Raw genomic sequence first — 25,290 nt, 5'->3', positions numbered from 1 at the left:
CCCAAGTACTGGTCTGAATCCTTCCCGACAGGGTGATATTCTGTACCACTGGCTTCGCATAATGAGTCAGCTTCACGTCACCTCTCTTGGAAGGTTGTTCTACAGCACAAGGGGTGCCCACTGATACGCAGTCTGATGAGCAGAGAGAGATTAGACTTCCCTTTCTTTTGTGTGCACAAGATCAGAATACAGTCAAGTGAATGCAAATGAAATGACTGCTAGGGCTCCTATTTGCCTTTTCTCTGTTTATTTTATTTTGATAGAGAGGAAGCATGGAATTGGCTCAGTTGAACTCTGGAGACTGGAAATAGTCACGATTGTAATGCAGTGTAATCGTCAAGCCCAGACTCCTTGTCTAATGTTATTTAACTTCTTTTTGGCCTTCCCAAGGAATGTGGTAGAAGAGGGGTCATCTGGGTTTCCAGTGTTGGAAAATAAAAGCCCTCTAATTCACCTAGTACCCGCATTGCTCTGTCATCTTCGTGTTTTGCTTAGAGAGTAGGTTAAAAAAGTAGATGAGACCCTTCCAGATGTTTCCCTGCCTTTTTTTGGTAAACACATTTCTTTTGAAAGAACTCTAACTACATTTGCAGATTTTCAAAGCCCAGTTTCTGCACCGTTCTAATAACCCTGAAGGGTGATCACAGACTGAGCTATAGAAAGAGGCACCATCGAAATGCCACATCAAACATAAGCTTCATGTAAGTTTCTTACCTGAAGTAAACACTAAAACTCATGAAAAAGCATAGGAATGTTCTAAAACTATAAGTTTATCACTAAGGCGATATAGGAGGCTTGGGGATGGTGTCGTGGGAAAGCAGTGGGAAAGATTTGAGTTCAGGCGCTACGCGAAAATAGGATTTTATTATATCAAGAATTCCATTTGCAGCTTTCATTTTCTTCTTCTTGAGAATTCTTTGAGAATCCACGGAGAAGGAGGGGGTGAGCAGAAATCAGGGGAGAAGCTCTGGGTTACCATGACAACATGACTCTTGACTCCATCTCTGTCACCCATCAGTGCCTTTCGGATTACTGCAGAGATCTCTGACATTGGAATTAACACATGCCTCTAAACCTGAGGATGATTTAAAGCTGAAGAATAGCAAAGTTTCTAAATAGTACAATGAGCTCATCTGTACTCAGAAGATGTGTAATGCTCATAATGTAACATCATTGAGATATTTCCTTATCCCTCCCCCAGTAAAGCTGTCATAAACCACTGCAAAGGCTCTATAAAAAGTGACAAGGCTATAGAAATGTCTGTTGCAAAACATCGTAATTAATCGTAATGGCTTGGGCCAAATAAATTTTTAAAAGGAAGTAAAACTTCAGATAATGTGTAAAATGTCAGAGTAGTATTTGCATTCTAAATTGCAGTAGCAATCTAAACATTATTATTACTCCTAATCTGGTCCTGCAGATGGATTAAAAAATGAGCATGCATCTGTACAGACCAGTCTTCAGAGTTCACTAAATGCTTAATGAACCATTAAGCACCCCTTTATAGTATCTCAAACTTCATTAGCATACTCAATTTTTGGTAGTCCGTTAATTCAGGGGAAACCTATGGACCTATTATTTTCTATTTGTCCATAAGGGCTACTGATTTGCCTTCTAAGTTATTGTTTTTGTTTTGTTTTGTTTTTCATCAAAGGGATGACATTCCTAGCTCTTGATTATGCTAAAGTAAGTACAACTAAATATAGGATCTTTCCCTTTCTGTCCCGGAGCTAATAAGTCATAACATTGTTTGAATTACTGTGAAGAAAGATCAAAATAAAAAGAAAGATCAAAATAAAAGCATAGCTCTTGCCCTCAAGGACCTTGCTGAAAAGAGCTACCTGGAATTAACCAAACTGTGAGGTTTGAGGGCACAGTCCTTGGACTGCCAAGTCTGCCCAAGACTTCTGACACCAACTGCAAGGAGTTAGGGTCCAACTACAAAATTAGAGGAAGAATCCAGAGAAGACTACTCTCACTTCTGACACCAGCTACAAGTTTAGAGGGTTCCCAAAATCACCTTCAGGTTTGGTAATTCACTAGAAGGACTCAGAGACTCACTGAAAGTACTCACAGCTACATCTTATTATAGAGAAAGGATACAGATTAAAATCATCCAAAGGAAGAGATGCAGAGGGCAGAGTTTGGGAGGGTTCCAAACATGAAGCCTCCATTGTCTTCTGTGGAGACAGAGTGTGTTACCCTCCCATTGTCGATGTGTGACAATATACAGTGAGCTTTGGTGTGCAGAGTTTTTACTGGGGCTTCATTACGTAGACATGATTGATTGATTGATTTCCAACTTGGTTGAACTCGGTCTCTAGGTTGACACATGACCCAAAGCCACTGACCTAAATCACGTAGTTGATCTTTCTGGCATGGCCACCTCCTACCCTAAGACTATTGGGTGTGGCCCTATGATCTCCTGTGGCCAGTCCCCACCCTACACAAAGATACCCCCAGCAGATACAATACAGATTACTTCCCAGAAGCTGAGGGCAAAGGCTAGAGCTCTTCGAGCAAGGCCATATTCTTGACTATACAGGAGTCAAGACAAGTCTGAGTGAAGAGGAAGTACTAAATTATGTGGTAGGTAGAGGGGGGCTTAGTGGAGCTTGGATGACCAACCAACTATTTGAAGAGCAATGGAAGGAACATGGACTATTCCCAAGCAAGAGAACTTTTAAGGAGGACATGATAAATGTCTTTCAAAATGTGAAGGGCCAGTGTGTGCAAAAGGATTATTCTTTTTGCACACCTTGTGTGCCCCTAGAAAACAGAGTTGAGTGTCTGTGGGTTAGAAGTATAAGGAAGATATAAGTTCAATATAAGAAAGAGCTTTCTAATAATTGAGGCTATTCAAAAATATTACACAGGCTGCCTGGGAGATGGTAAGTGTTCAGTCATTAAGAATATTCTGTCTGAAAGCAGATCACCTGTAACAGTGGCAGTCCTGTTATTAGTAAATGCAGTGACCCCTAAGAATCCTTTCAACTCATACTCTGTGGTTCTAAAAAAATATTTTTCTATTTTTTCTTTTATTCCCAATTAAGAATTTTTATTGAAGTATAAATGACATGACATTATATTAGTTTCAGGTGTACAACATAATGATTCAATATTTGTATATATTGCAAAATGATCACCATAATAATTCTAGTTAACATCTGCCACTATAAGTTAAAAAATGTTTTTTTCTTGTGATAAGAACTTTTAATATTTACTCTCAGCAACTTTCAAATATGCAATACAGTATCATTACTACTTATAGTCACTGTGCCATACATTACATCCCCATAACTTATTTATTTTATAACTGGAAGTTTGTATCTATCTTTCAACCTTGTACCGTAGAATCAGTGGACTTTCTATATTGTGCTTCTAATTACATGAATTATCTTTAAGACGTCTTATGTTATACCTGAGTGCTACAGCCTTCAAATGAATGTATGTTTTCCTGAGCAGAACTTAGATTTAGAATACTAGAAGTAATTCACATTCTAGTAATTGAGTGATCAACGACTAGACCAGGATGGAAATTTTTTCTTGCTCTAGATAAGACGGAATGAATTGTTAAGCAAAAGAATAATATAAGAAAGTTTTCATGAAACACATTTAATGTATATAAGTGAACCCGTATTTTATAGCCACTTCAATAATTGCAAATGTATCTCAAGTGAGATCAAAGCAGATTAATTAGGATTTTAACTTGAAACCTTCTGTTAGCTATAAACTCAAGTTACATTATAAACTTCTTTTGAAATATTCTGAGTCTATTCCCTGTTTACAGCTGGTCTTTCTCATGAAGTGGGCTGAATTAATGTGAATTTTATCTTATTCAGATAAACAGAACACTGATATCCAAGATCAAATGGATTCATGTAGCCCAAATTTCCTTAGATTTCATCTTCCTGTGGGTACAGGGGTAAATGAGTAAAGTCATAACTCAGATTTCCTTGGCCCCCAACCCATCCCTACAGTTTAAACCCTCTAGTTTATGTAGACTGTCTTTCTATCCAGATCCTTTCCGACGTCCCTTAGGGAGCTCTCGTGAATGCTCGTCATGTAGTCCTGCTGGGGGCAACTCCTGCTTCACCTAGAATAGAGGCCCCTGTTGGGCCCCATCACCGCTCTCCTGCCTCCCATTGGGTACAGCCACCAAAGTTGTCAAGCCACCATGGTGCCAGCCCTGGATAAACAGGATGGCATGGGGAGAACGCATCTCTCCCATGTGTTACCCTGCATCAGAGGTGTCCCCAAATGATGCTGTTTGTGCTAGGGTTCTATAGTTTTTACTAAAGAGCTCCATGAGAGAACAGCTAGGTTAACCTTGACCACTCTTAGGACCTTCACCAACAGGTGGTCTTCGGTTAGGTAAGGCGTGAACTCATACCAGGTAGCATATCAGTCAGATCACAAAGGCTGGTCCTTCTGCTGGCAGTGGGTGGTTCTCTTCCGGGTCCTCTTCTAAGCTGTCCTCTGAGGAGCAGTCTCATCATCTCCCACGCTGCTGCATGCCAGTGCTGGCAGAGGCACCTCTAACACACGTGCCAGACACAGGCAGCTATTTTCGCCAGTACTTTATTCTGCAAGCCAGAGTCACTCTCATTGGAAGACCTGAGAACCGTGCTTCTCTATCAAGGTTGCCAGGTTTACGCACACTCCTTCCCAGCATCCCACAACACAGACCTGCTTATGCCACTTGCAGTACAAATGGAGTATTATCTGAAACTGAGCAGAAAGCCCTTTAACTTCATGAACTCCTTTTGAAAATGCCATTAGGATAGCTTGGCTTGTACCAAGGTTTGGGCTGTTCTCTAGTACCAGAAACCAGAAAATTCATGTCCTAAAATGTTGGCATCCTTGAGGGGAACATTGCTGAGAAAAGGCCACTCCTGCAGAGCAGACAGCTTCCCAGGCAAGGAGGCGTGTAAAGTCTTCTCCCAAACATGTGAATGTCTGTGAAGCAATCATGAACAGGGCACCACCAAGCCCTTACAAATAAATAAACGCAAGGGAAGTGATTTTTCCCTTGTGGATGTATGTATTTCAGTGTCACAACTCAATAGTGTCACAAGTAAGCATACTTGCTTGGGACCTAGAAGACAGACAGAGGCATGAGAGTTTGCCCTCACCCGGGGGCCTGGTGACTCAGTCTGCCCTCTCACAATGCTTTCTAATGAGAGAGAAAGAACCGCACTGATCTTGCACACCTTGGCCAGGAGCAATGGGCCACGGATGCTGGTGTCTTGGGACCCTTGTCCCCAGACCTTGGGCTGGTCTCCAGAGGACAACAATGGTGACCCTTCAGGCAATAGTCTAAGAGGATGTTCACAGACCAACAGGATGTGAGTGGAAGGAGACAGGGTCAGTGGGAGAAAGGGTGTAGAGTAGCGAAAAACTAGGCCAAGTTCATGATTTTAGCCTACCTCTGGGCTTTCTTTGCCTTTCTGTTCTTTGTTCCTCTTCACTCTCCTCTCCCCCGGTGATCAGTGGGTGGATGCAGGGACCTGGTGTTGGGGGGCGAAGGCTGGGAGATCAGAACTCTTAGAGCTGGCTCGATCCCTGGCAACTCGTGCCCAGCATCTCAAGCTCTCTGTCTGGGGCTCTACAATACAGTCTGGCAGTTCACAGGTAAAGTGGGTAGAAAATGGGATAGGTACGAGAATGCAATGTAGTTCCAGGGTCATATCCTTGACCATGTGAGCGATACCAACATTTTCTTGGCATGTAAACATTGGGTGTTATCTTGATCTGAATATCTGACACCGGTAAGAATTCAGTGTGTGGTTTCCATTCTTGAATGCCAATGGTGCATTGCTTAAAAATAAACAAGCCCTGTCTCCCTTTTCTAAAAAAGAGCATGCTTGTGTGTACGCCCGGGTGGATGCATGTGTGTACGTTTATGATTTATACGTCTGCTGCCCACAGGAATCCTTCTCTTGCAAATTGTTCTGGAGATTAATTAGTTTTCTAGATTAACTAAGCTCCTTTCCTTTCATTTTATTTAGAATTAACATAACTCATTTTGCTTTCTTCTGTGCCCTCATTGTTTTTGCATTAAAGGAGGCACATTTTTGACAACAGACCCATGTCTGTAAGTGGACATTTATGGCTCTCTCTCACAAGAAGCAGGCCTTGAGGAAGAGCCATCCCCTGGTGCTGTAATTGGGTTGCCCAGCCTGGCGATTCAGAGCTCACTACTTTTTTCTCCTTCAAAAGAACGTGGTCCGTAGATGCCTTTCTTTCTACTTCCAGAGTTCTTCACCTCCTTCCTGGGGAAGAAATATATTTAACAGCTCTCATGAAAGGAATGGCTTTTTTCTTATGAAATTACCTGGCCAACATTGCAAATGTGTGACTTTGGACATCTCATTTCACTGGTGGCCCGGTACCAGATTACCAGTTGAGAGAGTTTCCCAGCTCTCAGGGTCAGAGAACAAGGAGCTAGAGATTCCAGACTGTCCTTTCAGAAAGGAATTTAGAATTCTGTTGGGTGTTTTGGGGGACCTCAAGCTCGTACGTCCCTGGATGCCTGCCACGTAGGAGAATCCCAGCCAAGGAGACATCAAGGTCTGGGTGTTCTCTAGCCATCAGGGAGTTAACAGTGATGGTGGAGACACCCCACAGCCTTGAGGGTCTTTCCTTAGCATGTGCTATTTCAGATTTGTTCTTCTGTTGTTAGCTTTAACGGATGGTATGTGTGTTTACATATGTGTCTCCCTCACTGGATAGCGGGCTTCTTGAGGTCCTCTAGGCTCTCTGCCGTGCACGTTCTCAGCGTCTGCAGAGTGGCTTCCTGATAGTCGGAACTCACCAAATGCTTCTTGAGTGAGCCACTATGGACATTCACGAGTTAACAAGTTGAAGGAGGGTGAGCAACCTCACAGCCCCCTTGAGAAGGACAGGCTCTGCATCACATAGGAAATGACTGGGGCAGTTACTGATAGCTGTGTCCTGATGGTCAAGTGATTTCGTAAGCCAGCATTTGTTCCTCTGCCTGTTTCCATGCTGCTGACTTTAAAAGCTCTCCCTTCATGAAACATCTGAACTGAAAGAAAGACAACACAGACAACTATCAAATCAGAACAAGATTATTGAATAGTAAGGAAATTAAGACACACCTTTGTGCTCTGGTTGGTAACTCTTTGGCACTCTGTATAAAATGAAACCACCTTATGTCATTACTCTACAACACACGTCAATGGACTTTTTCTGTAAGGGACCAGATAGCAAATATTTGTGGCTTTAGGGGGCCATACAGACTCTGTCACAACTACTCACCTCTGCTGTTGTAGCATGAAAGCATAAAAAATTGGTGTGGCTGTGTCCCAATAAAACTTTATTTACAAATACAGGCAGTGGGCCAGATTTGGCCTACAGGCCTTAGTTTGTCAGCCCCTGTCCTAGAGTACTACATTCTCTTTCATGCTCTTGTAAAATTAATATTATTAATTAAAATTTACTCATTATGCCATTTTTTGGTGTCCTTTTGCTCTAATAAAAGGTTGACTTATTTTGAAAAGTAAGACATTTTTCCAAAAATCATTTTAAAAGGTGTGTACCGTTGGGGTGGGAGGGAGGGGGAATATGTGTGCATAGAACATGGCTGCCTGAAAAAACAACATGGTTCTTCCCAGACCCCAGTCAGCTCTGCTCCATCACCAGTGCTTTCCTCTCCCACCCAACCTATCTCTCCCACACGGCCCCCGAGTCTAAATCCTCGTCCAGCCTGGCCCTGAGGCTCAGTGGCAAGCAGCTCTGCCCCTGCGCTCTCCTCTTCCTCTAGCCTCAGTCTGCATGCAGAGTGCAAACTGAGTTTGTGCTGACCACTGCCCTAGAAACTCTTTTGAACCTTTTTAGTTTCCTCCCAAAGACACTGAGTGAAACCTACAGTTTGCAGCCTTTAGTACCCTGTCCGTTCTTTCACCTTCCCTCCCCAATTTAATTGTCTTTGTTCCAAGTTAAAGGATCATGAAGAGGTGGAAAAAAACAAAGCTTTATAGCCACCATCTTTCACTCCCATAAGGTATGTTTTAGAGTCTAGAGAGGCCCACATGAAACAGGCTTGCCGGCAGTTTTACTGGCTTTCCAAAGGAGAGCTAAAATGCTGGTTGCCAAGCAACACACATGCCCTGGCTTCTTCCAACAATGTGGACTTAAAAAAATAAAATTGTCCTATGATTGACTCATGAATGGGGAATCATGTGGAAATACACAGGGCAAACAGTTTGATATAACAGTGCTATATCTGTTTATTCTGTCTTTGGTATCGTTTCCTGAAGACTTTACGGGGTCACATGGAGAAATAAGTGGGGTGTACCTTCAGCAGAGTGCAACTGATGAACAAGACGTATCAGGAACGTCATCGTACCGTCGGTCCTTGGAATCATTTGCAGATTCCATGTTGTGAATTATGTTCAAAATCCATACTTTTACCATAATTTGCAGACATGCTTAGTAGCAAAAACTCTGAGCCACCCAATGCACATGTTCCCAGCTGAACCTGGACAAGGCAACAGCCCTGCCTTCTTGTTTCACCTCTCTTCATGTGAACAAGGGTCCTTTTTGCAGTCTATTTAGGGACACGTGTTTTTAGTATTTCTGTGCTTTTTTTTGGTGATCTCACTGTTTAAAGTAGGCCCCTAGGTGTAGTGCCGCAGTGCTGTCTAGTGTTCTTTAGTGCAAGAAGGCTGTGATGTACCTTGCAGAGAAAATATATGTTAGAGAAGTTTCATTCAGGCATATTATAGTGCTGTTGGTGTGAGTTCAGTGTTAATGGATCAACAACATGGCACATCCAGAGAAAGGAAGAGGAGATTCACCGATGTATATCTGACTGCTCTGGAAAGTACTCAGGTTACGTCTAAAGTGCATAACGAAGCTGTAGAAACAGGCTGTATTTGTGGATCACAATATGACCAGTTTTTTTTTTTAAAGCATAGTGGAAAATACCATAAGGCTTAAAGCCCAAGAAATTTATGGTCATGTTACCCAGGGTCAGGGAAATGTTCAACCCTTCTCAGCTAGTGTTTTATTATATAGAAAGTATATATAATTCATTATTTATAAGAAATAGAAATTAAGGTGTCTTTAAAGAGATATGCAGGGCTTCCCTGGTGGCGCAGTGGTTGGGAGTCCGCCTGCCGATGCAGGGGACACGGGTTCGTGCCCCGGTCCGGGAAGATCCCACATGCCGTGGAGTGCCTAGGCCTGTGAGCCATGGCCGCTGAGCCTGCGCGTCCGGAGCCTGTGCTCCGCAACGGGAGAGGCCACAACAGTGAGAGGCCCACATAACGCAAAAAAAAAAAAAAAAAAAAAAAAAAAAGAGATATGCACATAAAACAAGGTTATGTATTGATCCACTGATGAAATATCGTGGCCAGAGGGTCTCAGGAACCTAAAACCATGTATGTCCCCTAGGGGCCTGGCTCAGCATTCACTAATTCAGTGTTCATGGAGACATAACAAAAAATAACTATCATGAATAATAAGAATTAACCATATAGGATCACAACTTAACCCTAATGGAATCTATCTGCCACTTCCCATATGGAAGACAAAGTCCTAAACTCATCCAGGTGCAGTGTCTCTGCTGAGAATGTGTGCCAGGAATGGGGCTTGACTTCCCCATCTGGTCGTCGGCTCTGGTGGTGTCCATGATATTCCTGATAGACATTTTGAAGGAAGTTAAATGTTTAGAGCCCGGAGCTAGGGCTGGAGGTCTCTTCCTCCACACCCCACTTAGCTTTCTGTCCAAGTCAGTTCAGGCTGCTATAACAGAATACCATAGACTGAGGGGCTTAGGTAACAGTCATTTATTTCTCACAGTTCTGGAGGCTGGGAATCCAAGATTAAGGTGCTAGGGGATTTGTGTCTGGTGAGGGCCCGCTTCCTGGCTCACAGGCAGCTGTCTTCTCACTGTGTCCTCACATAACAGAAAGGACAAGGAAACTCTCCAGGGTCTTTTTTATAAGGCCACTAATTCCACTCATGTGGGCTCCACCCTCATGACCTAATCACCTCCCCAAGGTCCGACTTCCAGGTACCATCACTTGGGGTGTTAGGTTTCAACACATGAATTTGGAGGACACATAAACATTCAGTCCATAGCACTCTCCTTCCATCACTTTTATCACTGATTATTTTGCTCGAAGGGAAACCCTGCTATATTTTTAAATTGCCCTGGCACTGAGTCATAGTGAGCCCAGTATCCCTGAACTGACACCTTAATTGGTCCCAGACGGAAAGGGAAAACTATTGCTCTTACACCAGTCTTTCCTCCCTGAAGGCCTGATGCAGGTCACATGTGAAGTGGTTTCCTGTCTCCAAGGTCTACTCCCTGCTGACAGCGGCCTGCATGTCACACTGAGTCTCCTGAGCTGGACAGTCTCTCTCCAGAGAGCTGAGTTGGCGGGGTGGAGGGGAAAGGAGGGGATGTCTGGCTACGAGTCTGATGCAGACACAGGCGTGAGGACAAACCCCTCTCATCTGGCAAAATAAACTCAACACAGGGCATGGGAAGCAAAGAGCCTCCCTCAGCCTTTGGGATCAGGGGAGTCTCCAGAGATGAAGTGACATTTGGCAGCAGGTAAGATGATGACGTAAGCAGAAGCCTCTTAAAAGCAAGGCAGGAAGAATGTTGGGACAAGTATAGGAATGGAAAGACATGAGCCATTCCTCCAGACCACTTTTTAAAGAGCCTAGAGACACCATCTGTAAACTCCTGGGCCTCGTTATCACCCCTCAGGGCACTGGCCCCACGCAGCACCTGCAAAGTCCCCCAGGAGTCCCTTCTAGAAAGTTCTGCTTTCTGTTGCTGATGGAGTGAGTGCTCGGGCCTATGTCTGTGTGTCCCCAGTAATAATCAGGAATATGAATACATTTTCCTTCATCACTACCGTGTGCAGATAGGAGTTAAGAGACGATGGCAATAAAGTGCGTGCAACTCCTTGGCAAAAGAAACCTTGTATGTATTACAGACCCAGAGATCTTCAATACAAGTTCACGGCTGGGGAACTGCTCTTTGTTGTGGGGATTGCCTGGTGCAGAAACTTGCAGAGAAGGGCCGGGTGTGCAGCTAGCATGCCGAATCACCGATCACAGAGCTGTGCTCTCTCCATTCCTTCCTCTCATTTCTATTCCCAGGTCTCATTACGTGCAATGTCATATGCACACACGCAGACACACAGGAATACCCCATCACGGCCAGGACGGCGGTGCCAGGGGAGGTGTTTTGCATGAATTCCATCCTTGGGGTTGGAAGCACTTGCTCAGCTGTCAACTACAGATAGCCTCGTGTAGAAGATGATGTTAATTAGTTTGCCATTTAAAAAACGGGGAAAAAACCCCCACTGCCCACAACAAGCCACGTAGGGGCCTGAAGCCCTACCCTGACAGCCAAAGTGAAGCACGGCCCGCTAATGCAGCCTTAATTCACTTTGTTGGCAGAGAAAGCAAGCTCACCATGCTGCTGCGAGAGTCCCTGGGGAACGTGAACTGCCGCACGACCATGATCGCTCACATCTCGGCCGCCGCTGGGAACTATGCCGAAACCCTGTCCACCATCCAGATTGCCTCGAGAGTGTTGAGGATGAAGAAAAAGAAAACGAAGGTAAGGAGCTTGCAGGGGGTGCAGGTGGCTGAAGGAGCTTTCGTAGCCCTGCCCTGGAACTGAGTCAGAAAGGGCCAAATCAATATTTCGAATCCCCCAGCACCAGGGGCGTGGTGAGCGTGGCTGGCTGCCGCTGGCCCCGCTCAGCAACCACCCCGGGGCAGGAACCCCTTCTGGCCGATACTGAAGTCACTTCCCCTCCGCACCGCTGGTGCTTTCCTCGGTCATCCAGCCTGGACCCCTAACAGGGAGGACTTGGTCCACTTTAGATAGTTTAAATGGATTGCTACTTTGAAAATTTTGAGAGGGACGGGAACTATTCATAGTTTATCTCTTGCCTACCTTGGTGCTTCAACTGACTGACCCCTCCTTGCTCAGGTGGCCCTACTTCCCTTGCATTTCCAGGAGGCATTCTCAGGCTGCTGGGTGTTGTCATGTTAATTCAGTGGTTTCTGGTTGATGCAGAGTCTGCTAGAAACCACTGGGCTCGTTTTCTCAGGCCGAGGCAAAGCCAGGACAGTGGTGGTGTGACAAGAACATTTGAGAAAATCATCATGATTGTGGTCACACTGGTCCATAGCCAGCTGGTGATTTGCGGGGGGCATTCCCCCTCCTTTTTGTATCTTTCTTTTTTCTTTTTTTGGTCAAAAACACATCTTTCCAGTGTTCCGTGGCACACGTTGTCACAAATGGTTTGGGTGTGCAAACTGGTGACCCCTCCTCAGTCCTTAGGCAGTCGGATGGGACCCGGGCGGGTCACCCCGTTTCACGAGCAGCCTCTGCTTCCCCAGTGCGCCTCACAGGGGTTTCCTTCGAGTATGAGGCCGTGACGTGCATAGCTTGGGTGACTGGCCTGGCACATCCCGGGTGACAGCCCAGAAGCACGGAGGCCCACTGGGGTCTGGATGGCCTATATGGAGCCGGTGGCCTCCACCCGTTGCCCCACGAAGTCAGGGTCCCTGGGAGGGCTGTCTTAGAAGGGTGGCCCACACTAACGGTTCCCCTCTCACTCACAGTACACGTCGAGCTCCTCCGGGGGAGAGAGCTCCTGTGAGGAAGGCAGAATGCGCAGGCCCACCCAGCTGAGACCCTTCCACGCCAGGGCCACCGTGGAGTCGGACTTCCCAATCCCTCAGCTGTCTAGCGACCCCGACTACTCCTCCAGCAGCGAGCAGTCCTGCGACACGGTCATCTACATTGGGCCAAACGGCACGGCCCTCTCTGACAAGGAGCTCACCGACAACGAGGGGCCTCCAGATTTTGTCCCTATCGTGCCGGCCCTGCAGAAGGCGGCCAGGGGTGACAGCCGGTCCACGGAGGCCGGAGAGGCCGCGGCCAGCAAATCGGAAAGGGACTGCTTGAAGTGCAACACGTTCGCCGAGCTGCAGGAGAGGCTAGATTGCATTGACGGCAGTGAGGAGTCCAGCACGTTCCCTTTCGAAGAGCTGCCGGCCCAGTTTGGGGCACAGCAAGGAAGCAAGAGTGTCCCGCTAAGCCAGGCAGCTGGGGCAAGCCCGCTCTGTGAGTCTGATAAGGAAGATGATGGGTCAGATAGCCCGCTGACAGCCAGAGAAGGCAGTGAGCCCCCGGGCTCCAAGGTGCAGGGGAATCACTCCCCTGTCCCTGCTGCGTGGCTCACCAACAGCCCCACCCCTGCCTCACCCAGAAGCATCCCGGGCAGCGGCAGCCAGCACGGTTCTTCCCAGCTCGTGCAGAGCCCCAGCCTCCAGAGCAGCCGGGAAAGCCTGAACTCCTGTGGCTTTGTAGAAGGCAAGCCCAGGCCTATGGGCTCCCCCAGGCTGGGCATCGCCAGCCTGTCCAAGACCTCAGAGTACAAGCCGGCCAGCTCTCCTTCCCAGAGGTGCAAAGTCTACACCCAGAAGGGTGTCCTGCCTTCTCCTGCCCCCCTGCCCACCTTCAGCAAGGATGCGGGCGTGGTATCTAGTGAGTCCCTGCTGCAGCCCGAGGTACGTACCCCCCCAGTCGGAATGAGCCCCCAGGTTTTGAAGAAATCCATGTCTACTGGGAGTGAAGGGTTCCCAGAATCCCCTGTGGACGCCAAACATCAGGCAGCCACTTCTGCAGATGCCAAGAAGGAGATACGCAGCACCACGATGGTGACAGTGCAGCAGCCCCTGGAGCTGAATGGTGAGGACGAGCTGGTGTTCACGCTGGTGGAGGAGCTGACCATCAGCGGGGTCCTGGGCGGCGGCCGCCCCACCAGCATCATCAGCTTCAACAGCGACTGCTCGGTGCAGGCCTTGGCCTCGGGCTCCAGGCCCGTCAGCATCATCGGCAGCGTCAGCGAGGACCTCGAGTGCTACTCAAACGTGGCTCCTGTCTCCGAGGTCAGCATCACGCAGTTCTTGCCCCTCCCGAAACTGAACCTGGATGAGAAGGCCCGGGAGACAGGGAGCAGGCGTTCCTCCATCAGCTCCTGGCTGAGCGAGATGAGCACAGGCAGTGACGGCGAGCCGCCCTGCCACAGTTTCATAGCCCAGACGTGTTTCGGGCATGGGGAAGCAATGGCAGACCCTCCGGCCTCGGAGTTCGTCAGCGGCACGCAGAACACCGCTGTGGTGTGCCGAGAGAAGCCCAAGGAGGGCCCCGACAGTTTGCTCCTCTTGTCGGAAATGGGGGACGACTCCTTCAACAAAGCAACCCCCGTCAAAGGCTGCAAGATATCCACGCTGGGCAAAGCCATGGTCACCATCTCGAATACGGCCAGCCTGGGCAACTGCGAAGGGTACATCCCCATGAAGACCAACATTACGGTTTACCCCTGCATCGCCGTGAGCCCCCGGAACGTCCAAGAGCCCGAGGCGTCCCTTGCCACCGTCAGCTCAGTCCCCAAAGCAGCCCGGTCTCAGGAGAGCAAGGAAAGTGGTGCAAAGAAAGAGATGAAATTTGAGGACCCCTGGCTGAAACGAGAAGAGGAGGTAAAGAAAGAGAATGCCTATCCCCACGAAGCAGGGATGAGGCACGAGACTGCCCCAGGCCCCCCAAAGCCTGAGGCCAGAGCGGAACAGGACAGGAAGGCCAGCCCCAGCGACGGGCTCAGCAGCAGCAGCGGTGAGGTATCTGCCTCCCCTGTGGCTGACAACTTCAGGAGGGTTGTGGACGGCTGTGAGACGGCCCTGCCCAGTGTGGCTGCCCAGAGCCCTGTGCATCTCAACAAAAGCCTGAAGTCGAGCAGCCTTCCCAGGGCTTTTCAGAAAGCCAGCCGGCAGGAGGAACCGGACAGCCTCTTCTCTCACTGCCCTGCCGAGACCAACGGCATCGGCCCGGCTTCCAGCACCCAGGCGTCCAAGGCCACCCTGGAGAGGAAGGTGGCGTCACCCAAGCACTGTGTCCTGGCTCGGCCCAAAGGCACTCCCCCGCTGCCCCCTGTCCGAAAGTCCAGCTTGGACCAGAAGAACCGGGCCAGCCCCCAGCACAGCGCCTGCAGCAGCAACTCCAGCAGCCCCTTGAACCAACCGGCGCCCTTCTCCGCCAGCTTCCCAGACGAGCCTAGCGGCAAGACGAAGGATGCCGGCAGCTGCAGCAGCAAGCTCTTCGGTGTCAAACTGGAGCAGCTGGCCAGCAGGACCAACTCTCTCGGCAGGACAACAGTCAGCCACTACGAATGCCTCTCGCTGGAGAGGGCCGAGAGCCTGTCCTCCGTGAGCTCCAGGCTGCACGCGGGGAAGGACAGCACCATGCCCCGCACGGGGAGGAGCCCGGGCCGCAGCGCTGGGGCCTCGCCCACCAACCCGGGCCCCGCGCAGTCGGCCGGGGCCTCGCCCAAGGCCAGCCAGTCCAAGATCTCCGCCGTGAGCAAGCTGCTCCTGGCCAGCCCCAAGGCCCGCAGCCTGTCCACCTCCACCACCAAGACCCTGAGCTTCTCCACCAAGTCCCTGCCGCAGGCGGTGGGCCAGAGCTCCGGCCCGCCCCCCGGCGGGAAGCACATGTCCTGGTCCACCCAATCGCTGAGCCGGAGCCGGGGCTCGGGCCTGGCGTCCAAGCTGCCGCTGCGGGCGGTGAACGGGCGCATCTCGGAGCTGCTGCAGGGCGGCGCGGGGCCCCGGGGGCCGCCGGGGCGCGCGGGGCCCGAGGCGGAGGAGCGCGCGGCCACCGCCGACGAGCGCCCGCCACCCGCCGTCCCGCTGCCCTCGCCCTACAGCAAGATCACGCCGCCGCGCAGGCCCCACCGCTGCAGCAGCGGCCACGGCAGCGACAACAGCAGCGTGCTGAGTGGGGAGCTGCCGCCTGCCATGGGCAAGACGGCGCTCTTCTACCACAGCGGCGGCAGCAGCGGCTACGAGAGCATGATGCGCGACAGCGAGGCCACCGGCAGCGCGTCGTCCGCCCAGGACTCCATGAGCGAGAACAGCAGCTCCGTGGGCGGGCGCTGCCGCAGCCTCAAAGCCCCGAAGAAGCGCGCCAACTCAGGTAGGCTCGGGCCCGGGCATCGACGGGCGGAGGGCGGGCCCCAGGACTCGGGGGTGGGCGCCCCTGTCCCCAACCGCCTGTCACCTGCTGGGGACAGAGCCATGGAGGGCTTCACTGTCACACCACAGGCAAGTGCAGACTCCGGAATGTTCCGGTCCAAATGTAGGGACTGTGGTCAGTGCACATCATAAGCCATTTGCTTGCCTCAAATCAAAGAAACCAACCTCAAGGGACCCATGCAGTCATGTTGTAATTCTAGACGTTGTGATGTAGATCGCCCCATTCACCCACCCCATCACAGATCGTGAAATACGATGAGGAGGTTAGCCTCCCAGCACGTTCAGGAGTCATCATGGCTGTCAGAATTTCGATGTCTTTATTTCCCAGGCGGTGTATGCATCAGGCTTTGATCTATTTTGACGGTGCTCTACTTCAGACCCTCAACCCTGAGTCTCAGCAGCAGACCTGGGAGCAGAACCCCCTGTATAAGACAAGTGGAGAACAGAAATCCATTCAGTATAACATGACAGCTGTTGGGTCCTATTTTCAGGGTCAAGGGCATTCAAATGTATTGATAGCAGTTACTAAAAATAGCAAAGAAGTGTACCTAAGCCAGAGCCTTTGACAACAACAACAAAAAAATCTGGCCTTCCCCGTACTCGGTTGTTAAATCTTATTATTACAATCTACCCAGCCTTGGTCTTCAAAGTCCAGATTATTGTGTGACGTTTGCCATGTGCTCACATGAGTTTGAGTGCTACAGAGTGCTTTCACGTACTCTAACTTAGCATCTTGAATCTACCAATCCAGTTTATTCTTACAATAGCTTTACCCTTTTTTTGACTTGTATGGTTTGGTTTGGCTGTTACACTGGAGTAAAGAGGAAGAAAAACTAACCACTTGGAGAGTGGACGGTAGGCTCTACACGTGTCCTTGCTTGCTGCTACCTCCTTTCGTAAATGCTGTTCTCGAGGGTCCCTTGTTAGGTTAGGCTGTTTGTGTAAAATCAAAGCACCAGTCTGGGTGCCAGAGATGGGGTTTAATAGAGAGTGCCGAGGGCGTCGGACTGCTGTGAGCAGCTGCCGTAGATCCCAGGCTCCATAATGGATACGGCAGTGGAGATACGCTCCTTGCAGGCTGGGTGACCTTGTCTCGCTTATTTACGATTATTATTAAGAAAAATGCTGGCTGTCAGACATGATCAGCATAAATCAAAAGCAACTTCTTTAAGAGAAGCCATAAAACTCCTCAAAGGAAACTCCTAGCTCGATGGCATGATTTTACAATTACTAGAGACATTTGGAACTGCAGAGGAGACAGGCAATTATCTGTTAGTGGAGGTTGCTTTAATGCTTTGGTTATTTCCTTAGTGAAAATGAACTAGAAATTTACTGCCAGGAAGAGAACCTTGAGTTTTCTGAGTGCTTTGTAGTACAGGTAACAGCGGAAACAACCGAACATCATGAATGTTCACCTTTCCAGTCCCATTCCTGGAGATTCCATGTCGGTGGAGAGTGAGCAGAATTCGACCTGGTGCAGTGGGATGATTGATCTAGAGAGCAGGAGACTTGGGGTCTTGGGCTGTGTGATGTTTGGGAAATAACTATACTCTCTGGGCTTCAGTTTTCTCACATCAAAGTAAAATGAAAGGGTTGGTAGAGAACCACCATGGTATCTCTGATGCTCACGTTGTAGAAGTTGGTGCAAATAATATAAAGAATATTGGTGGTAATATGACTTCCTTTCCATATGACGATCCGTAGTCAGTGGGATTTATTTTTATTTTTTATTTCCTTTCCTTTTTTAAATTTTTATTTATTTTACATTTTTATTGGAGTATAATTGCTTTACAATGGTGTGTTAGTTTCTGCTTTATAACAAAGTGAATCAGTTATATATATACATATGTTCCCATAACTCTTCCCTCTTGCATCTCCCTCCCTCCCACCCTCCCTATCCCACCCCTCTAGGTGGTCACAAAGCACCGAGCTGATCTCCCTGTGCTATGCGGCTGCTTCCCACTAGCTATCTATTTCACATTTGGTAGCGTATATATGTCCATGCCACTCCCTCACGTCGTCCCGGCTTACCCTTCCCCCTCCCCGTATCCTCAGGTGCATTCTCTAGTAGGTCTGTGTCTTTATTCCCATCTTGCCCCTAGGTTCTTCATGACCTTTTTTTTCTTTTTTCCTTAGATTCCATATATATGTGTTAGCATACGGTATTTGTTTTTCTCTTTCTGACTTACTTCACTCTGTATGACAGACTCTAGGTCCATCCACCTCACTACAAATAACTCAATTTGGTTTCTTTTTATGGCTGAGTAATATTCCATTGTATATATGTGCCACATCTTCTTTATCCATTCATCTGTTGATGGATTAAAGACCTAAATGTAAGGTCAGACACTATCAAACTCTTAGAGGAAAACATAGGCAGAACACTCTATGACATAAATCACAGCAAGATCCTTTTTGACCCACCTCCTAGAGAAATGGAAACAAAAACAAAAATAAACAAATGGGACCTAAGAAACTTAAAAGCTTTTGCACAGCAAAGGAAACCATAAACAAGACCAAAAGACAACCCTCAGAATGGGAGAAAATATTTGCAAATGAAGCAACTGACAAAGGATTAATCTCCAAAATTTACAAGCAGCTCATGAAGCTCAATATCAAAAAAACAAACAACCCAATCCAAAAATGGGCAGAAGACCTAAAAAGACATTTCTCCAAAGAAGATATAGAGATTGCCAACAAACACATGAAGGAATGCTCAACATTATTAATCATTAGAGAAATGCAAATCAAAACTACAATGAGATATCATCTCACACCAGTCAGAATAGCCATCATCAAAAAATCTAGAAACAATAAATGCTGGAGAGGATGTGGAGAAAAGGGAACACTGTTGCACTGTTGGTGGGAATGTAAATTGATACAGCCACTATGGAGAACAGCATGGAGGTTCCTTAAAAAGCTAAAAATAGAACTACCATATGACCCAGCAACCCCACTACTGGGCATATACCCTGAGAAAACCATAATTCAAAAAGAGTCATGTAGGGCTTCCCTGGTGGTGCAGCGGTTGAGAGTCTGCCTGCCGATGCAGGGGACACGGGTTCGTGCCCCGGTCCGGGAAGATCCCACATGCTGCGGAGCGGCATGGCTAGGCTCGTGAGCCATGGCCGCTGAGCCTGCGTGTCCGGAGCCTGTGCTCTGCAACGGGAGAGGCCACAACAGTGAGAGGCCCGCGTACTGCAAAAAAAAAAAAAAAAAAGAGTCATGTACCACAGTGTTCACTGCAGCTCTGTTTACAATAGCCAGGACATGGAAGCAACTTACGTGTCCATCAACAGATGAAGGGATTTATTATTAAGTTGTTAAATATTGATCAGGCCTCTTCTGTGCAGTTAGAGCTTGGTGATATGGAAGTTGCAAGTGTGGTTGGGGAGGAGCAGGCAGCGTAGAAGACAAGGCCACTGTAAGAAGTGCGTAATCTCACTGGCAAGCAAGGATGAAGAGTGTGGAACAGGGAACAGTGAACTGTGAACCAAGGTGCCTTGCCAAGTGCTGACTGAGGGTGTGAGAGCTAAGGGTAAGAAGTATTTAGACAAAGGGGGCCCAGAACATTGAAGAAGGCTACAGGGAAACATTGGGATTGGGCCAGGCCTTAAAGGATGCTGGGACAAAGCGGGTAAAGGGCGTTGTAGGCTGAGGCAGTGATGGGAATACGAGCTTGAGGCAGTAAGAGCATGGTTTACGGATAAAGAGCGGGGTTAACTCAACAAGGGGGATATTCTTAATGGATGTAATAACGGACAGAAAATGTAAGCCCAGATCAAGTTATTCCTTGAACGTCTGGCCACTGTGATAAGAATGACTGCAGTTGGCAATGGGGAGTCATTATAGGTTCCTGGCTGAGAGTGTCATAAGGTGACAGAAGCTGTGGGTTGCTTTCTATAGATGGATTTTCATCAATCCTTCCACCGTTCCTTGCCAGCTCCCCCGTGGTAGGTACACGAGTGTATACGTGTAGCCATTAGCCATGAAGTAGAGTGATGACAGCCAGATCAGGTGGGGAGCGAATGTCCACCCTGTCCAGAGGGCATTCAGTTGCTAAGAGGATGGAAATCGGGGATGGGCAGTTTATGGCGTAGTTGCATCAGCTTGGCCGCCCCTGAGGCCCTATCCTTTCAGTGATTGATAGCTCTTTGGTATCATGTATCATGTGGGCTCTCCCAGACGCTCTCTCTCTTCTTCCTCATGTTCCTGACACTTCACCCCAAACCTGGTGTGTTACCCCCTTGGCTTCTCTCTTTATTTTTTTTTTCCTTCTCTCTCAGGCTGGCTGGGGAAATATGAAAATTAGATCAGCACCTTGGTCTGAGTGAAGTTCATTGCCACTGTAGCAGGCCCGGGTGTGGTGTGACACAGCATCCAGAAAGCCCAGGGGAGACACCAGCCAGGGAGTGTGTCGGTTCTGAGATGCACCCAGGGCTTGACCTGCCTGGACGTGAGCTCCTGAGAGCCCTGTTCGGCACTTGACTCAGCCTGTTGGGTCCGCAGTGCTGGGCTGGTACAGGTTACCATGAATCAGTTGGACACCATTGATTGATGCATTTGTTGGTTGGTTGGCTGACCGTGTGGTCCTACAAGTTAGCTGAGTTCTTTTCTATGTACTTCTCATATCTCGCCCTGCTGGTGACCTATGTTTTAAACATTAAGCCTATCCTCTATTTTCTTTCCCACTCTAAGCACCAAACACTGTGCCTTCCCTTCTCTGGGTGCCGAGTAAACGTTACTGACCGAGGGGTTGCCGGGTTCAGTTAGCAGATCCACTGCACCAAAACCTGTGACTAGTTACTGCTCCAAAGGGCCTAGAGCGCCATGGTTCGCTCTGTCTGTACCCCTCGGCTTGTTCAGTTCTCAGGTGCCATCTTATTTTGTTTTAATGAATTCAGGAAACACAGTGGTTCCTGGCTTAATGAAAACGGGGATAAGGCAGGCAGCATCTTGGCAGCTGTCAGATTTCTAGAGTGTTTCTAAGAGACTCTACCAAGAAACAGATGAGAAAGGGTTCCAAATGAGATAGCCTTTTTGACTATAAGTTGGGAACTACTAGAAAAGTAATTGGCTCGCTAAGACACCGAGGAAGCCCCTTAGAGTGGAGAGCGGGTGGAGGCAGGTACGGGGCTGAGAGGCCTAGAGCAAGTGTGTGAGGGGCCTGGGCTCTGCAGCCGGGCCCCTCGCCATCTCCTGTCCAGCCTGGGAAGGGTTCACTCTTCAATTCAAGCTTGCAGCAGCCAGTGCAGCCCCATCCTCATTCATCTGGGAGGCCACGGAGCTGACCCTTGCCAGCCAGTAAATCCACACACGCTGATCTTTCCCCTCCCCCCTCCCCCTCCCCCCTCCTCGTTGCGGATGCCCGCGGGTCCTCCTGGCATTTGTGCTTTCTGCTTTTTGACTCAGTATCTTTCTAGTGCCTGTACCCTGAGTCGGAATGAAGACGGGGGGTGACGGAGGGAAAGCTGGTGACGGCGGGTTCTCAGGGGCGGGCGGTGGGGATGGACATCAGCTTGTTCCCTGAGGAGTGTCGTGAGTCCTCGGCGCTCAGAATGCCCATGTTTCCTGACATTTGACCTGAGAAGCAGCATCTTCAGACTCAGTGTGGACACTTTTTTAAAAAAATGTTTTTGGAGTAGAGTTGCTTTACAATGTTGTGTTAGCTTCTGCTGTACAGTAAAGTGAATCAGCTATAGGTATCATATATCCCCTCTTTTTTAGATTTCCTTCCCATTTAGGTCACCACAGAGCTTTGAGTAGAGTTCCCTGTGCTATATGGTAGGTTCTCATTAGTTACCATTTTATACCTAGTGGTGTATATATGTCGAATGTGGACACTTTTATCTGCACTCAGTGATGATAAAAATGGAAGGCCCAACATCAGACTCCTCACTGGGGCCATCAGTGCTGCGGAGGGTAGAGTGGGGCATGACAGGCGGGGGGCCCCTCCTGCCGCACGCAGGCGGCAGCCACGCCTGGATGGGGAGGGGAGAGGGTGGGCTCAGGTCAAATTGGGGATATTGCATGCAGCAAAGCTATTGGCATTTATCAGCTTAAGTGCTTTGTTCTTTTTTTGCACACTTGACGTCTCCATGTCCAGACTGAGTGCCGGGCTGATGAGCAGGGAGTGATAGAGAAGAAAAAGGAATCCTGACCCACTGGCATGAGGACGTGTGATCCCAAACCAGACAGCTGCATCTGACGGGGTCCCGCACCACTGTTGCCCGACTAAGGCGCTTCCCCGCAGCTTCCTTACAGCGGACACGTCCCTGACCTTCCAGCAACCTGGAAGGAAGTGGTCATTGACAGGGACTAGGTTCAGCAGAAAGCTGGAAGCATCTGCTTGAGAGGTGGAGAGGGTGGAGCATGCTGAAAATCCAAGAAATCATATTTCTGTGGGGACCCAGGCAAAGGCCCTGTGGTCAGTTCTCTCCTAGTGATGACGTGGCGTTTGGGCACCGTTGTTTCCTGTGCCCTTTCCAGCAGTGTGAGGGCGCCACCCCTCCCTCTGAAACTTCCTTCACAGCATTAAACTCGATTTCCTCTGGTGTGACGACATTCCCCTGCCCCTGCCCTCAGTTTTCCCCATCACACCCCAAGTAAGGCTCCCAGTGTACCTGTGGAGGAGACGAGAGGGGAGGGGAGGCTCCTCAGTGGTGGGTGCAAGACCTGGACGATATCAATTCATTCATGGAATTGATTTACCAGTGACCAAATTCAGAACGCTCAGAAAATGCAAGATAGCCGTTCACTACCTGCGGGAGAAACCCCCAGACTGCAACTCACCCGACACTGGGCACTCACTTCCCAGCCTGGCAGGGATTGACTGACGTGGTGAGGAAGTTGAGAAGATTGCAAAAAAGCATGGAAAGAAGGCAATGGGAATTAGATTGTCTTCAGGGTATTTCTATTAAGCTACGAATAGCCCAGTGAAATGTCATTCTCCATTCATGCTTCTTTACTTCTCTTTCCCCAATCGGGGTGATCTCATAGGTCGTCCTGGAGTGGTTTGGAAGGAGATAGTGACCCTTATTCCTGATATTTTCCCATCTGATCACATCCCATCTGTGGCAACCAGACTCCTAGGTAGCCCCCAATGGTCCCTGCCTCCTGGCATTCACCGCTGCTTCGTCCCCTCCCATACTATACTAGGGTTGGTCTCTGTGTGCAGTAGAATAAGGCGGTGAATCACTTCAATAGAAGTGAGTGATGGTATGTCACTTTCAAGATTAGGCTGTGAAAGACGCGGTAGCTGCTCTTTTCCCACTCTGGGTGGGAAAACCAGCTGCTATGCCATAAGTAGCCCTGTGGAGAGGCCCACCGGGCAATGAACTGAAACTCCGGCCAACAGCCACATGAGTGAGCTTAGAAGTGGATGCTGCAGCCCTAGCCAAGCCTTCAGATGATGGCAGCGCCATCTGACACTTTGACTGCAGCTCACGAGAGACCCTGAGCCAGAACCACCCAGTTAAATAAGCTGCTCCCAGCTCCCTGCCTCACAGGAATGTAGCTGCTGGGTTTAGGCTAATTTGTTACACGGTGATAGCTAACTGATACACCACCAATCCCATGACCCTCCTCAGTTCCTCCCCTATTTCTCACATAAACAAATCCTTAGAAGAGTCATCCCAGAAATGTCTGAACACGTGCACCCAGTGGGTTAAACGACTGAGATGCCCATACATGACTGACCTCGCTTTTAGAGGGGTTGTTGCTCCCTGACTTGTCCTCGGGGTCAGGGGAGGTAAGGGGGAGGACCAGTCACCCTTCCTAGGGGCTGAGTACACATCATCCAACTGAGGGAAAAGGGCTTACTGGGAGCCCCATCACGAGTGTTTGCAGCCTGAGGAACTCGGGCTGCCTGGTGGCCAGGCCCAGTCTCCACCTGAAAGATGCTCAGACTCTCCCTGCCTCCGAGAGCTGGACATCCTCCCAGTGATGCTGAGTGTTCCTCGGCCTCCCTACATGTTCTGCAGCAGCCCCATCTGACGGGGGCTGGAGCTGAGCCCACAAAGGCAGAGACGTTTGCTCAGCGTCAGCTAGCTTGATCAGGCCGACTTAAAAAACCCAAAACTATCAGCTGGCTTATTTCCAGTCAAGGAGACAGATATTTACTTTGCTTCAGTGGTTGACACTTCCCAGTTTTCTAAGTCAGTGTGTGTGAGTGTGTGCGCGCGCACGCGCATGTGCTCGTGCATGCGGGCATGCACGAGATGAAGATCTGGGCCCAAAAAAGGAGGCTGTAGGACAGAGTATGCTTTGTAGAGAAAATGAACTATCAATATGTACTTAGAGTCCCTCGTCGTCTCCTGAAGGAAAGCCCACCAACCCACACTCTGAACAGTCACGCGCTACCCAATCACCACCACCGCCTGGAGCTGCAGGTGGTGGCTTTCCACATTCCTAGCTCCCTGGGGTGGTGAGAAGGTCGTCCTGTGCCTTGGCCCCCTGATAATATACCAAGAGTTCTGGCTCTTTTTCTCTCTGAGCTTGTGGTACTTTAAGTTTTCTTTAGCAGCCAGTGGATCTCTCAAAGTTGGAGAAGAGTACACTGTCTTTCTTTCTGGAAGGGTCATCAGGCCACACAGGCCATGGTGGCCTGGCACTCAACAGGCAGAACCCACTGGAATTGGGGGGAGGAGGATGGAGGGAGAGTGGTGCAGAGAGGGCACTAACTCTCCGGGGTTCCCTGAGCACCATGGGCGTGGTGCTGTAAGGACCCGTGCTTCCCCCAACAGTAGCCCAGTAGCGATGCAGCCCGTCTCCCAGGGCCTCCAGAAGAACCACCAGACTGCGCATCCTTTGCGTTCTCGGTGTTCCTCGGCCTCCCTACGTGTTGTGCAGCAGCCCCATCTGACTGCTGCTGCATCACGGCGTGTAAGCTCTCTTGCTCTCCCTCACTCTCACTGGAGTCTGACTGGGTGGAGCCCACTGTACTTAAAAGCAGAATCAGCCCAGACTCTAAGTGCAGGTAGCCACGGCTTCAGGCAGACTCAACCTTCTTTCCTCGGACTCAGGAGGGACCACATATCAATCCTGAGTTAAATGAGATCGGGCTCCCTTCAGCGTCAAGATAAACCGGTTGCGATGGTGTCACGTTTCCCAACCATCCTCCTTCCAGGAGAAAGCAAGCCTCCTAGATGCCCCTTACTAGAGGCGGGAGCTGCCAGGTGGGTGTGC

General features: G+C 49.1%; 1 protein-coding gene across 2 annotated transcripts in view; it reads left to right on the top strand.

Annotated features, from left to right (window-relative positions):
- KIF26B (kinesin family member 26B) overlaps positions 1-25,290 on the top strand; it is a 500,381-nt gene that overhangs the window by 458,021 nt on the left and 17,070 nt on the right. For both annotated transcript variants that reach the window (XM_030868518.2, XM_060305729.1), the window contains 2 exons: positions 11,452-11,614; positions 12,631-16,045. In XM_030868518.2, the coding sequence (XP_030724378.1) occupies positions 11,452-11,614; positions 12,631-16,045 (3,578 nt within the window). The remainder of the gene's footprint in view (positions 1-11,451; positions 11,615-12,630; positions 16,046-25,290) is intronic.

The sequence above is a fragment of the Globicephala melas genome, chromosome 1, assembly GCF_963455315.2.
Source record: "Globicephala melas chromosome 1, mGloMel1.2, whole genome shotgun sequence".
Lineage (NCBI taxonomy): Eukaryota > Metazoa > Chordata > Mammalia > Artiodactyla > Delphinidae > Globicephala > Globicephala melas.
This window is presented reverse-complemented; position numbering and strand designations above follow the sequence as displayed.